At 36.5% G+C, this 16,131-nt stretch overlaps 1 protein-coding gene across 4 annotated transcripts in view; it reads left to right on the top strand.

Annotated features, from left to right (window-relative positions):
• Window positions 1-16,131, top strand: part of KTN1 (kinectin 1) — a 110,053-nt gene that overhangs the window by 22,177 nt on the left and 71,745 nt on the right. For all 4 annotated transcript variants that reach the window (XM_070377789.1, XM_070377788.1, XM_070377787.1 and 1 more), the window contains exons 2-5: window positions 7,401-7,953; window positions 11,069-11,206; window positions 12,574-12,744; window positions 15,447-15,577. In XM_070377789.1, coding sequence (XP_070233890.1) covers window positions 7,431-7,953; window positions 11,069-11,206; window positions 12,574-12,744; window positions 15,447-15,577 — 963 coding nt within the window. In that variant the 5' untranslated portion in view covers window positions 7,401-7,430. The remainder of the gene's footprint in view (window positions 1-7,400; window positions 7,954-11,068; window positions 11,207-12,573; window positions 12,745-15,446; window positions 15,578-16,131) is intronic.

Genomic DNA, 16,131 nt, shown 5'->3' with positions numbered 1-16,131 from the left:
CTTCATAGGAAATCTCCAGAGAGTCATCTCATCTGCTGGAGTTCTCACTTTTCACTTTTCAGTCAGGTTTTGATGATCACCACTCTATTGTTTTGGTCCAAGTTACCATTAATGTCTCTGTTGCTAAAATCCAGTAGTCAGTTTCTAGTTTTCATTGTACTTTATTTACTAACACCATTTAACAAAGTTGATTCATCTCTCCTTCTTGATATATTTTATTCATTTAGCAACCAGAGTGACATTCTCCTAATTTTCTTTTTATTTTATTCTCAATTGTCCAGGGGCTCCGTCTTGAGACCTGGGCTCTGTTTATACTCATTCCCTTGGTGATTTTTTTCTCTAAGCCATGGTCCTTCCAGTTCTTTGTCCTCTGCCCCTTCAAATGATCTCTTCAACCTCATCTTTTACTACATTTCCTCTTGTACATTATACTTGTCTTTATTGTTCTTGCTCAAATGTGTCAGGTGTGTTCCTGTCTCATGTACTGTATATAAGTTGTATGTAAATTGTGTAACAGTGTTACACTTAATGGATGATAAAATAACTATACAAAGTGAATTAATAGACTGTTGTGGAAGATGGTAGTTGAAAAGATACTTTCATTGTAATGATTTGAGCTGTGTTTTGAGGGATAAGCGAAGATTTGATAAAAGGAACAAGGCAAAACTTTTTGGGTTTGATACTAGAAAGGAGGGGCAATTGGACTTTGTAGAAAGTCATTCCTTTTGGTTTCCCGATTTAGAGTCTGTCGTGGCTTTTTACTGCTAGTTTTGTCTACTTAGTTGACTGCTAACCTTCCGTATCTGGTTATAGTTTATATTTCTCAAAATCATATCTAGAAATCCCAGACAAAAACTTACTCCTGTATTCTTGAACTTGACATGTGATTTCATAGTTTACAGATTTCTTCCAAGCTGGAAGCATTGGTGGTGTCTTAGATTCCTTCCTAACTTTCACCATCCTCTAATCTCCATTGACTTAATTCACCCTATCAGATCTATTTAGCCTATTGAAATAGTCATTTTAATTGGTTTCCTTGCACCTGTGTTAACCTATCCATTGGATTTTAAATTTTGATTGTAACTTATTTGTAGAAGTCCTAATTGATTCATATCTACCTAATTACTTTTGATAGTTTCTATTTTTTACTCATTCCCCAGTTTCCTCTTAGTTACTTTATGTGTGTAGGTTATAATCTATATCTACTAATTCAGGTATCTTAAATCTTTAGGGATGTGATTCCTTAGTTTATTTCTGTTGCCTCTTGCTCATGGTGGCTTATCTCGTGTTCTGTCATTTTGTGTTATGGGCTCTTATCTGAATGACAGTATTTGGGAATCTTGAGCTTCCTGGCTTGAGGGAGCAACCCAGCAAAGAAGATGTGCATTCATTTTTGTCACATGCACTATGGGTACCACCAACTTGGGACCGCTTAAATATTTTGTCTTGGCATTTCCAAGATCATGTAAATAGTTTGGACTTTAGCTCTGTGTAAGAAGAGACCCCTAAAACCAAGTCAGAATTGGGACCAAAAGTCAGGACTCTTGACTTCATTTTAGTGCTTCATTGTACTACTAGACTGTAAATAAGTGGTGGATGACTAAGGATGGTGACAGTATCCCCTTTGAATAAGCATAGATGGGAAGAGGAAAACAGAGAAGAAGCTAGAGGGGTTTTACAGAGTTGTAGAGGAGATGTTCTATGTATGTATGTACACATACATATCTATACTCTAAACATAAAGCAGAAATGTCTTATAACTTAAACACAAATGCATTTTGTGTTTTAAAACTTTGTGTTTAAGTTATAAGACACTTCTGCTTTATGTTTAGAGTATAGGTTAAGATCCTGGGCTATAGGGCCACATTTCTTAAGATTCACATCTATATGTTACTACTTTGAGCTTTGTGGCTTTAGATAAGTTACTTAACCTCAGTGCCTCACTTTCCTTGTTTTTAAAATGGGAATGATAATAAGGTTTTGAGAATTAAATGAGATATTCACAATAGATGCTTAAAGTTCTAGCATAAAGTAATTGCTCAAAAATGTTAATTGCATGTGATAAATAGTAAGAAAATAAGTAAAATGTATTTAAGTTTTAGTTGATTATTAATTTCCTCATGTTGGCCTTTAAATATATTTGCCTTCATTATGTGATTTCTTCCAATGCAAACTTATTAACTATTTGGCCCCATGTTGTACAATAAGAGGAAGTCTATTTAAAATTTGGTTCACTTGACAGAGGCATCTCTACTGCCGTTAGCTGTTAATTACATTAAAATTGTGTTCTTTTAAAGTTTAAGCTGTGATTAAGTTAAAAGGTCCTTAATATTACAAAGGGAATGTGATAATATGGAAGAAATTAGCATTGGTGACTTTTGCTGTGATCTCATAATCTGAGACTCTGCTTGTCTCCATGTTTTTCTATTAATAACTCAACAAATGTACGTTGAATTGCTACTATGGACTTAGATAGTATAGACTTTGATACCTGATTCCTGTCATCTTGAAAAATGAAAGTGAAGTCGCTCAGTCCTGTCCGACTCTTTGCCACCTCATGGACTGTAGCCTACCAGGCTCCTCCCTCCATGGGATCCTCCAGGCAAGAGTACTGGAGTGGGTTGCCATTTCCTTCTCCAGGGGATCTTCCCGACCCAGGGATCAAATCCCGGTCTCCTGCATTCCAGGCAGACACTTTAAACTCTGAGCCACCAGGGAAGCCCCTCCTATCATCTTGAGTTAAATTAATTCTGTCTCAACTTCTCCTTCCCATTTCTTTCACTTTTAAGTTGGCCACCCCCGCCCCACTACTTCCTTTAAAAATCTTTCTGTCTTTCATCTTTTCCCTGTATTTCTCTGAATTTCATTCCCAGTTCCTTCTTGACACCTTTCCCCCTGCTTTGTATTACGCTTCTACCTATGGGTATAATGTAAAACTGGAATACAGAATGAAGCAGGGAAAAGACTAGTAGAGTTTTGCCAAGAGAATGCACTGGTCATAGTAAACACCCTCTTCTAACAACACAAGAGAGGATTCTACACATGGACATCACCAGATGGTCAATACCAAAATCAGATTGATTATATTCTTTGCTGCCCAAGATGGAGAAGCTCTATACAGTCAGCAAAAACAAGAATGGGAGCTGACTGTAACTCAGATCCTGAACTCCTTATTGCCAAATTCAGACTGAAATTGAAAAGAAGTAGGGAAAACCAGTAGACCATTCAGGTATGACCTAAATCAAATCCCTTACGATTATACAGTGGAAATGAGAAATAGATTTAAGAGACTAGATCTGATAAGAGTTTCTGAAGAACTATGGACTAAGGTTCATGACATTGTACAGGAGACAGGGATCAAGACCATCCCCAAGAAAAAGAAATGCCAAAAAGCAAAATGGCTGTCTGAGGAGGCCTTACAAATAGCTGTGAAAAGAAGAGAAGCTAAAAGCAAAGGAGAAAAGGAAAGATACACCCATTTGAATGCAGAGTTCCAAAGAATAGCAAGGAGAGATAAGAAAGCCTTCCTCAGTGATCAGAACAGAGAAATAGAGGAAGACAATAGAATGGGAACTACTAGAGATCTCTTCAACAAAATCAGAGATACCAAGGGAGCATTTCATGCAAAGATGGGCACAATAAAGGACAGAAATGGTATGGACCTAACAGAAGCAGAAGATATTAAGAAGAGGTGGCAAGAATACGCAGAAGAACTGTACAAAAAAGATCTTTATGACCCAGATAATCACGATGGTGTGATCACTCACCTAGAGCCAGACATCCTGGATGTGAAGTCAAGTGGGCCTTAGGAAGCATCACTATAAACAAAGCTAGTGGAGGTGATAGAATTCCAGTTGAACTCTTTCAAATCCTAAAAGATGATGCTGTGAAAGTGCTGCATTCAATATGCCAGCCAATTTGGAAAACTCAGCAGTGGCCACAGGACTGGAAAAGATCAGTTTTTATTCCAATCCCAAAGAAAGGCAATGCCAAAGAATGCTCAAACTACCGTACAATTGCACTCATCTCACACGCTAGTAAAGTAATGCTCAAAATTCTCCAAGCCAGGCTTCAGCAATATGTGAACTTTCAGATGTTCAAGCTGGTTTTAGAAAAGGCAGAGGAACCAGAGACCAAATTGCCAACATCCGTCGGATCATGGGAAAAGGAAGAGAGTTCCAGATAAACATCTATTTCTGCTTTATTGACTATGTCAAAGCCTTTGACTGTGTGGATCACAATAAACTGTGGAAAATTCTGAAAGAGATGGGAATACCAGATCACCTGACCTGCCTCTTGAGAAATCTCTATGCAGGTCAGGAAGCAACAGTTGGAACTGGACATGGAACCACAGACTGGTTCCAAATAGGAAAAGGAGTACATCAAGCCTGTATATTGTCACCCTGCTTATTTAACTTATATGCATAGTACATCATGCAAAATGCCGGACTGGATGAAGCACAAGCTGGAATCAAGATTGCCAGGAGAAATATCAATAACCTCAGATATATGGCAGAAAGTTAAGAAGAACTAAAGAGCCTCTTGATGAAAGTGAAAGAGGAGAGTGAAAAAATTGGCTTAAAGCTCAACATTTAGAAATCTAAGGTCATGGCATCTGGTCCCATCACTTCCTGGCAAATAGATGGGGAAACAGTGGAAACAGTGAGCGACTTTGTTTTTTTGGGCTCCAGAATTTCTGCAGATGGTGATTGCAGTCACCATGAAATTAAAAGATGCTTACTCCTTGGAAGGAAAGTTATGACCAACCTAGAAAGTGTATTAAAAATCAGAGACATTACTTTGCCAACAAAGGTCTGTCTAGTCAAGGCTATGGTTTTTCCAGTGCTCATATAGGGATGTCAGAGTTGGACTGTAAAGAAAGCTGAGCACCAAAGACTTGATGGTTTTGAGCTGTGGTGTTGGAGAAGGCTCTTAAGAGTCCTTTGGACTGTAAGGAGATCCAACCAGTCCATCCTAAAGGAGATCAGTCCTGAGTGTTCATTGGAAGGACTGATGTTGAAGCTGAAACTGCAATATTTGGCCACCTGATGCGAAGAACTGACTAATTTGAAAAATCCCTGATGTTGGGAAAGATTGAAGGTGTGAGGAGAAGGGGATGACAGAGGATGAGATGGTTGGATGGCATCACTGACTCAATGAACATGAGTTTGAGTAAACTCTGGGAGTTGGTGATGGACAGGGAGGCCTGGCATGCTGCAGTCCATGGGGTAGCAAAGAGTCAGACACAACCGGGCGACTGTACTGAACTGAACTGTGGTATATTAATCACTACTTTAGTTCTTATTCATTTTGCCATTTTTAAACAAAGAGTTGAAAACTTTGTGAGTTCTAATTAAACTAACAAATTTTAAAGTATTAAGACAAGTGAAACTGCACCCATGATTATTGCACAGTTCTTTAATTTACATATTAATCTTAATGACCTATTTATTATACATGAGATATTTTGATCCTGCAAGTAAAATTATGGTTTTGATTATTCAGCATTTAATTGAATTTAGTAGTCTCAGTATTTACAGTTTTAACAGCAATATTTTATTGAGTTGATACTTGTTAATTCAACCCATTCTGATGTTATGTATTTAGTCTCAGCTTTTCTTATTATATGTAATATTGCCCTGAACATCTTTACATATGCTTTTCTTTGTACATGTCTTGGGATAAAGCATCAGGAATATTGGATTAAAGCAATGCAAACATTTTCTTGACTTTAAATTTGCCTTGGTGTTTTGGTTGGACTCCTCCTAGATGCAGAAAGAGAGCTCAAATGAAGGGGCATTGAATTGTATGAAGGGAATCTCCTGAAAATCTAAAGACTGAAATCATGATTCTTCCAGCCTTATATGAGACTAGAAAAGGGAAGTAGAAAAATCATCAGGAATCTGTGTTTCAGAGTTTCTGTGGTTTCAGAGTTTCTCTGAAGGTTTCAGAGTTCTGTGTTTCAGAGTTTCTCTGAAGGTTTGCTTCTTTATCTGCTTCGTCATAGATTTTGTCTCCTAAGAAAGACTTATGCTGCATGGACTGGAGCTTACTATTCATCAAAGACCTTCTGACTTTGATTTGACATTTTCCCAGCATTTTGGCTACTGCTCAGTGTCTTAGCCTCTTTTCTTTCCTCAGAGCAAAAATCCATAGAGTTCTAACTCATTGTTTTGTCCTTTTTCTCCCCTAACCTAACCCTCAGCCAAATTGAACAGGCTTTGTAGCCTGTGGATGGTAATATTAAACAAAATCCAAACGTAAAACATCTTTTAAAAATAATTTTTGGTTGACCAGTGACAGGCATAATAAAATCTGTCTAATAAAAATTTTTGGATAGTTCATTAATTATTAGAGAAGAACAATTCTGTGTGTTTCTTTTTAGTATTTTGTTAGCCTGTGATTCACTCTCCCCTTCATCTTGTTAAATCTTTCTCTTAGTAGTCCAGGGTTACATTAATATCCTTTAAATTTTGCTTAAATTGTTGCAATAGGATGGGATTACCAATTTTGTTTTTGAAGTATAACTTTTTTGCAGTAAGAGGAGAAGGCAATGGCACCCCACTCCAGCACTCTTGCCTGGAAAATCCCATGGACAGAGGAGCCTGGTGGGCTGCAGTCCATGGGGTCGCTGAGGGTCGGACACGACTGAGCGACTTCACTTTCACTTTTTACTTTCATGCATTGGAGAAGGAAAGGGCAGCCTGCTCCAGTGTTCTTGCCTGGAGAATCCCAGAGACGGGGGAGCCTGGTACGCTGCCGTCTGTGGGGTCGCACAGAGTCAGACATGACTGAAGCGACTTAGCAACAGCATTACCTTGGAAAAAAATCAAGAGAAGCAGCTTATTTGTAATTTATTTTAGTGCCAAATGACTAACATTTTGATTTTTATTTTATTTCCATATTCTTGATGGATCCCACCATATCATGAGGCAATGGTTAGCTGGAATAAAGGTGCTCACAGCTGAATGAACTCCCTTTATTTTCTTTGCTTTTAAGAGTGTGTACTTTCAATGACTATCTAGAGTGTTAGTAGTTAATGCCTCTTTATTTCCATATATAGTATATTCATAAACATCGTACAATAAGAGAAAAACTAAATACTGATAGTATCAAAGTAGATATTTTGGGAAAAATGAACTTTTTTTCTGTCAGAATCTTTTCACATGCTTGAAAAATAGAAGGATGTCTTACATTCCTAGTTACCAAAAAAAATTTTTTACAGTATATAGTATATTTGAACTGTAAAGTAATCAAGTATATGATTTAAAAAACTAACCTGTTTAGATTTGTAGATCAGGTTAAATCTGAAGACCTCTTGAAAAAACAGAGGTTTTGTGTGTTTAATTTTTATAAGACTGACCCAGGTTTTTGTTTTTTCTTTTTTCCCCCACATTTAGGTTTTATAGGATCACATTAACAAAGGCACCATGGAGTTTTATGAGTCAACATATTTTATTGTTCTTATTCCTTCAGTGGTTATTACAGTAATTTTCCTTTTCTTCTGGCTTTTCATGAAAGAAACATTATATGATGAAGTTCTTGCAAAACAGAAAAGAGAACAAAAGCTTATTCCTACCAAAACCGATAAAAAGAAGGCGGAAAAGAAAAAGAATAAAAAGAAAGAAATCCAAAATGGAAACCTCCATGAATCCGATTCTGAGAGTGTACCCCGGGACTTTAAATTATCTGATGCCTTGGCTGTAGAAGATGAGCAAGTTGTACCTGTTCCATTGAATGTGGTTGAAAGTCCAACTAGTGTTAGAGAAAGAAAGAAGAAGGAAAAGAAACACAAGCCTGTACTAGAAGAGCAGGTCACCAAAGAAAGTGATGTATCAAAGATTCCATGCAAAAAAGTAGAACCTGTCCCAGTTACTAAACAGCCGACTCCCCCCTCGGAAGCAGCTGCTTCAAAGAAGAAACCAGGGCAAAAGAAGTCTAAAAATGGAAGCGGTATTGTAATCTATTAAACTTTATTGCATGGTTTTATTTGTTTTAATAACTTTAATAGAGTTGGAAGTTCAGATACTTTAAGTGTGCACACATGCTAAATATTGAGTTTGAAATTGAGATCATTATCCTTTTCACTATTTGTTTTCATTAAATGCTGCTAGAAAGAGTTAGTATTGATCATAAAACAGCATTTAAAGCTAAATTTCACATTACACATATGGAAAAGGCCTTAAGTGGAAATATATAAAATGTGTTTTACTAAAACCACTAAAGACCTATAAATATCAGTAGTTAGAAGCTTTTACATTTATTTCAACCAATACTTTCTAATCAATGTGATAAGAATTAAAGATGAAAAGAGAAATCAGTTATCATTTTTATCCTTGATTGATTTACTTTGCAAACATTTATCATACGTCTGTTTTGTGTTAGTCACTATATAGGTGCTAAGACTACAGAGGTAAAGAGTGCATTTTCCAGGTAGTCACATGTAAACTGTATATACAAGCCGAAATTCATTATTATAATATAAAAAGTTTAGTATAATGGGCTAGATATGTCTCAGTCAGTACCGGCGTACTAAAGTGGGTCACTTAGAGCATGTAATACCTAAAATTAATCTGAAGTGTTGAATAAATATTAGCTAGTTTTTCTTGGTGAATAGGGTGCTCTAAGGAGAAGGGTTAACAGATGCAAAGGAAAGGACATGAGAAATGGTGTGCTGATAGGTGAAACTGTGAATTGTTTGCTCTGTGTGAAAGGATTTGTGTTTACCATTAAGTTGTTTTCGTATCTTAACTTGTGGAATATTAAGTTATCGTTATATTGGATTTTAAATATTTACTTGCCAGCTATGTCAAGCATGGTACTAGAGAAATAAGAGTAAAGGGGAGAGGAGGACATGTGAGCCAATAATGAAATATGACTTACATAAGAAAAGTACGAAGTATAGAGGTAGTACAGAAGCCAAAACAACTGGTACATACGGGACCCGTGGGCCAAAGGCTTTGCAGAGGAGGCAGTGCCTGAACTGGGTTTGCAGAATGACTCAGTTCATTAAGGAGATAGTGGGATTTTATTCCTCATTGGCAGAAGATCATGCATAAAGGAATAAAGGTGCAAGAATGCAGTGTGTTGTTGAACCCTGAAGTGGGAGGTAGGGAATGGTAGGAAACAAAATTGAAAAGGTAATGGAGTGGGTAGATGAGGATGGTTTTTGTGTACAGAGCTAAATAGGTGGGATGTATAATTTGGCCATTGTTGAGGATTTTCAAACAGGTTAGTTTCCATTGACAGATTTACATTTTAGAAAGGTATTTTTGGCAGAACTTGGGAAAAGAAGTTTCATAGGGCAGTGTTTGATGTAGGCAGACTTGTTAAGAGAGTATTGTTTTCCAAAGTTAAGCTGAAGGACTGAACTGTGGTAGTGACAGAAAAAGTAGAAAGGAGATTAGAGGGATGTGCAAAGCAAAAATGACATGGGTAACCTTATTGGATAGGATATGGCAGATAAAAAGGAGAAAGCAGGATTAAAGATGATTTCCAAGTTCTAAGTTAGGTCAGGGTTGGCAAACTGCAACCTGTAAGCCAGATCTGGCCTGTTTCTGGTTTTTTATAGCTCATGAGCCAAGAATAGTTTTTATGTTTCAAATAAAAGAAGAGTAATATTGTGTTAAATGTGGAAATGATATGAAATTGAAACCTCTGTGTTGTAAATCAAGTTTTTTTAAATGCAACAACACTCTTGATAACATCTGTTTGTGGCTGGCTCTCACAAGGCAACAGCAGGTGAATAGTTGTGATAAAGTCTAAATGGCCACAAAACCTTTACTGTCTGTTCAGACCTTTATAGGAAAGGTTAACCAACCTTTTATTGGTAGATGTGGATAGCACTAAGAGGCAATACTGGGGAGAGAGTGGATGTGCACGGAGAGGAGAATGCTCTCAGTTTGTGTTTCTGGTGCCTGTGGGGTCTGTTCACATAGGGAGCAATTCAGGATGCAGTAGGAAAGTTAGGTACAGAGGCGTAAGGCTAGAATACAGATTCAGAAGATTCAACTACTAGCATGCAGGTAGTAGTTGATGTCATGGTTGTAGAGAAGATTATTCAAGGGAGGTATTTAAAATGAGAACACAGCCCTGAAAAATACTAGATATAAGGTATTCAGTAGGAACAGCTTACAAAGAAGACTGCAAAGGAATATTCCAAGTGTAAGAAAAGAATTCTCATGAAAGCTGAATTTTAAATTTTATTTATTTTATTGTGGTAAAATAAGTATATAAAAATTTTACCATTTTAACCATTTTTAAGTGTATAGTTCTATGGCATTAAGTACACTCACATTCTTGAACAGTCATCACCACCAGCCATCTCAAGAACTTTTCATCTTTCCCAACTAAAATTCTGTACCCTTTAAGCACTAATTTCCCACTCTTTCCTCCCCCTAGTTCTTGGCAAGCAACATTCTACATTCTGTGTCTATGAATTTGACTGCTGTAGGTACTACATTGTAAGGGAAATCATACAATGATTGTCCTTTTGTGACTGGCTTATTTCACTTAGCCTAATGGAGAGGAGAGAAATTTAAGGAGGTAGAGACCAATAGTTTGAAATGCTGAATAGAAGTTAAATAAGGATTAAGGGATATTATTGATAGAATCAGGCATTTGGGACGTTAGGGACCTGAGTAAACTTTTTTGTGAATATAATGGAAGAGATAAAAATCAGGTTGCAATTAGTTGAGAAATGATTGGTAGAAAAGAAAGTACAGACTGTTCTTTTGTCAATATAAGAAGGAAATGGGTGTGGGAGGCTAGGGATTACAGTGGTGGGAAGGGTTTTATTTTTTAAGATAAGAGATTTGACAATGCCTATAAGCTGAGTAGGGTTAGGAGTGGCTGAGAAATGGGATATAAAAGGAGCAAGTACTAGAAATCCTGATGAAGTTAAAGAGCAGTTGTAGCAGAGCAAGAAAGCTAGAATGATAAGTGAGGGAATTGTATATCAGAGTTTAAAATTTTGGTGGTAAAGCATTCTGGGAAGTATTCATTAATAAATTTTTTTCTGATGTGTTCATTTTTTGCTACTATGATTTTTCATTTATTTTTAATAAAGATGATCAGGATAAAAAGGTGGAATCTCTTACGGCACCTTCAAAAAAGCAAGAATCATTACCTCTGCATCAAGAGACTAAACAAGAAAGTGGATCAGGAAAGAAGAAAGTTTCATCAAAGAAGCAAAAGACTGAAAATGGTGAAACATGTAGATACGTATTTTATAGCTACTAATTCTAGAGAAGTCTACTAGGACAAGGACCCTAGAGACCTCACATGCTCCTTAATTCTCAGCTTAATGTGTATATTAACACTTTAGTACTAATACAAGTCTAGGGTGCTTTGACAGATGGGCAGGGTATAAGTTTGTGGTGAAAACCTTAATCTGAAATTTAAAAAAGACAAAGCATTTATAAATATTCTCATTCTTAAGTGAGTTTTGAAAATAATGTAAATAGCATAAAAGCTCTATAGAAGAAAAGTTTTCCTGAAATATATGTACTTTTAATATCATGGAAAGATCATACTTGAGAACACTATCTAGATATATCATTACCCTGCATTCCTAATCATTAAATGTAATGTGCATGTCTATATGAGAAGCATCCAGTTAAAAGTGATGGAGCAATTTTTATTCTCAGTTGTCCACGAGATGTCTTAGCTATGAAATTTATGTAGATTAAATAGTAATTTTTATAATATTGGGCTGTGATAGCAACCTGTGCTAGAAAATTGGAAAGGGAAAAGGTGAAATTCTGTTATTTGCATTAAAATTATGGTATATCAAGCAATCAGGTATAGAAAAAATCACCCCAGTATTTGATAATATCAAGTATTTATTACAGATTTTAAATAAAAGAGCTGTATGTGCCTCCAAGTATTTTTTTTTTTTTTTAAAGTAGGGATATAGAGAGATTTCCATATGGGTGTGGAATTTTGTGTCTCTAACCAACAAATATCAGAACGCTACTTAAACTCTTACAGTTCTTCACATTAAAGCTAGAAACTAAGAAAGCGTCCTACCTTCACTTTTAATGTTGTTTTGGAAGTTTTAACTAGTGTAGTAAGATGTGCCATGTAAGTTAGAGGTATAACTATTAGAAGATATCTACAAGGAACAATGGCTGTTTTTGTATCTAGCAAGTAAAAAAATCAGTTAAGAATTATCAGTTGGGATAAGAGGTCAGTAAAGTACCAACATACATAGAAATTAATAATTTTCCTTGAGCACTAGTTAAATGTGAATGGATTCTTAGTTAAATCAGAAGAAACATGAGATCGAACCAAAACATATAAGAATGTATAAGAAGAAATTTTCAGATATTGTTAGAAGAGATGTGTGATACACTTTAGATAACCTAAGTGATATGTTGTAAAATAATATTGAATGGCTATTTCTTAATTTGAAGAGTGTTTTGACTTGTTAAAAAGGATATATAGGAATTTGAAGCCAAATTGAGCTGGTAATAACTGCATTTATCATGAAACTTAGTTATGCTTACATGTTATTTTATTACTCCATTATAAAAAGCCTTGTGTGATTATGATTTGTAATTTAACTTGCAGTTTTGGTAGATGAACCCCTTATTCATGCAACAACTTATATTCCTCTGATGGATAATGCTGATTCAAATCCTGTGGTGGATAAGAGAGAGGTTATTGATCTGATTAAACCTGACCAAGTAGAAGTAATCCAGAAAACAGGGGCTAAAAAACTGAAGATTGAAACTGACAAAGGTAATGTATACAGAGTGCAACAACCTGTTGTATTGAAAAAACATATTTTTGAGTTCTTACGGAATGAGTGCATTTTCTCATAGAATCAATGCATTCCAGAAGGCTAATAGAGTCTTTGTGGTAAAGGATTTATTGGTAGTTTTCTTATCCAGTCCTCTCAGTTTTATAGAGCTGAACATTGGACTTTGACTTTTCTGAAGTCTCGTAGCTGTTTTGCTGTCTGATAATCTCTTCCCTTCTTTTATTGTCTCAGAGTTTTCTGTGTTAATTCACAGAAAACTATTATTTTGGCCCATGTGGCTTGTGGGATCTTAGTTTCCTGACCAGAGACTGAACCTAGAACCATGGCAGAGAAAGTGCTGAGTCTTAACAGCTGGATGGCCAGGGAACTCCCTATTATTATTTTTTTAATAGGGTTTTCTTTTTTTTAAGAGCAGTTTAAGTTCATAGCATGCCAGGAGCTGGCATATTGCATATTGAGTGCATATTGCATATTGAGTGCAGCACTTTCCACAGCATCATCTTTCAGGATCTGGAATAGCTCAACTGGAATTCTATCACTGCCGGTAGCCAGCGTGAGGAACTCCGTCCGCCCATGACAAAGGTCATGAGGAAGGAGGCTCGGCATACGCAAAGGCGGGATCGAGCCTCAGGAGTCCCCCATCTACCCCCAAAACCAGAGTCTGCCTACTTTCTGCTTTGTGCTTTCACCTACACCTCTGACTTTACGGGGAGCTGTACCCCACTACCTCTCTCTGAAAAAAAGAGTTAGCTTACAGCTCCAGTTAATAATTCCTGGGTGTGACAGTGTTTAACCTACAAACTCCTTTGGAAATCCTCTAGCCTGCCTGAATAGGTTTTTCTGGCCACATGTGATTGCTCAGAGCCTCCCAACTGTGAGAGGCATGAAATGTTCTAAACTGTCTAAATACAGATTCCTTTGAGCAGTTAAAAGATTGATTAGAAATTGTATTGGTGAAGGGATTTTCACTTGTCGGGCCAATGTTTGCTGCTAAATTTCCATATCCCTTACCTGCTGTGTCCCTGGCAGTGTATTGATTAATATAATTGGTATAAGTAGTAGCTTTAATGTTTGTAACCTGGGACCCTTGAGTTAATTCTTTTTCTTGTTATAGCCCACCACACCTTTGCTCTGTAGGAATGCAACTTTAATGCTTTTGGAGGGTGGCGCTTGACTTACCACCTTTAGAGAAAAATAAGTTTTCTGAAGAAAGGGTCTTAAAATGTTAACAGGCCTCCGGGCCAGAAGATGATGCAAATCACCTAAGCTTTTGCATATGATAAGTCTGCAGGAAGAAAGCCTAGCTTGCTACATGACTCTACCCCTTCCCCCATTATCCTCTATGGATAACTTAAGGTATAAAAACTACTTTGGAAAATAAAGTGCGGGCCTTGTTCACCGAAACTTGGTCTCACCATGTCGTTCTTTCTCTTACCTTCTGGCTGAATTATTCAGCCTCTTTTCTCCACTGAATTTCCTCACTGAGCTATCCTTATTCTATTAGTCTTTATATCCTTAATTAAAGTATGATTAAGCAGTTGTTTCCTGATCCTCTCCGACGCCGTCCCCGCTTCGAATTCCCTGGATCCACCGGGGCTGGACCCCGGCAATAGCAAAATTGAGTGGAAAGTACAGAGTTCCCATATACCCCTTGTTCCCATATGTGCCCACAACTGCCTTTTTAAACTTATGATATAGCTGAAATATTAGAAGCTCTGGGCTCCTTTGGGTCTAACAGGTGGCTGTTGCTTTTATGGAAACACAGGTGTTGTCTAATATAAGAGCTCTAGGGGAACTGAAGTGAGGTATTTGGTGCATGGATTTTTAAAATGTCAGGATTGCTTTTATATAGTTGATTTTTGTAAAATAAGACTTTTTGTTAATTGTCTCATTTTTTTGTCTGTAAAATTTGGCTCGTATGTTGTGAGTATTACAGTTAAATAAGAATATTTGTGAACATATTTAGTATAGATACTAGCATACTAGACATTTGAATACTTTTTTTTCCCTTGGCACTTTAATACTCTGCAGTTTGGATGCAAACCCCTATGTATTATATATGTCTCTGTGTGTGCGTGTGCTCTCAGTCACATCTGACTCTTTGCAAGCCCATAGCCTGCCAGGCTCCTCTGTGGAATTTTCCAGGCAAGAATACTGGAACAGGTTGCCATTTCCTCCTCCAGGGGATCTTCTTGACTCAGGGATCAAACCTGAGTCCCTTTTGTCTCCTGCATTGGCAGGTGGATTCTTTACCACTGCACTTGGGGAGCTCGTATACATAATGTATGTGGCAAACAACAAGGTCCTACTGTTCAGGAAACTATGTTCAGTGTCCCATGATAAACCATAATGGAAGAGAATCTAGAAAAGAATCTGTATATATAACTGAATCACTTTGCTGTGTGGCAGAAATTAGCATAACGTTGTAAATTAACTATATACTTCAATTAAAAAACATATTCTGCAGTTTGAGCAAATTTTTAGTTAATTATTCAATATTAAAGATGATAAGCACTTTTTCCCCCTCTCTTAACTAGAGCATTTATTGTTGTTTGACCTGAAATGTAAGTCTATTTTCTCTTGGTTATTGACTTTCTGGGTCAAGAATTCTTGGTGCTTTACCTTTGCTGTCTTATCATGTATCTTCTAAATGTTAATTTCTTTTTTTCCCTCTTTTAAGAAAATGCTGAAGTAAAATTTAAAGATTTTCTTCTGTCCTTGAAGACTATGATGTTTTCTGAAGAAGAGGCCCTTTGTGTTGTAGACTTGCTAAAGGAAAAGTCTGGTGTGATACAGGATGCTTTAAAGAAGGTAAGCGTAGTTTTGCTTATGAGCCTATTTGAGAGCAGTGATTAGAAGTTCACCAAGCAAGACTTCTGCTAGAGCAATAAATTATAATCTATTCCAATCTTATACCCCAGTAACACTTAGTCACATTTAAAAGTTCTGGAATGCCTTCAGAAGTTATTTCATGTATCCATACTAATCAAATTACCTATTTAGTTCAAACAGGTATCCGAGTCATCTGAGGTTTGACAAAAATGAATTGCTTATAATAAATAAGATGATTTATATAACTTTAAAGTCATTTGGCACATGGCTAAGTTGTACCTTGCTTTGTTGTGAATGTAAATACTGAAAGCAAGGTCAGGTGATTTCTGGATAACATGGAATGTTTTTATGATTGAAGGTAGCACCATTCAAAGCCTCTGGGAATCTTTTTCTTGTGTGTGTATGAGATATTACTTTTTTAAAGTAAATGCTTTGAATGATAAAATCATTGCTATGACTGACTAAAACTTGAAAAAAATCCATGAAGCTGCTATTTCTCATTTTATTATATTCAATATTATATCATGTGTACT

Source organism: Bos mutus, chromosome 10 (assembly GCF_027580195.1).
Source record: "Bos mutus isolate GX-2022 chromosome 10, NWIPB_WYAK_1.1, whole genome shotgun sequence".
In the NCBI taxonomy this organism is placed as follows: Eukaryota; Metazoa; Chordata; class Mammalia; order Artiodactyla; family Bovidae; genus Bos; species Bos mutus.
The sequence above is the reverse complement of the archived record's forward strand: the minus strand, read 5'-3'. Positions and strand labels throughout refer to the sequence as shown.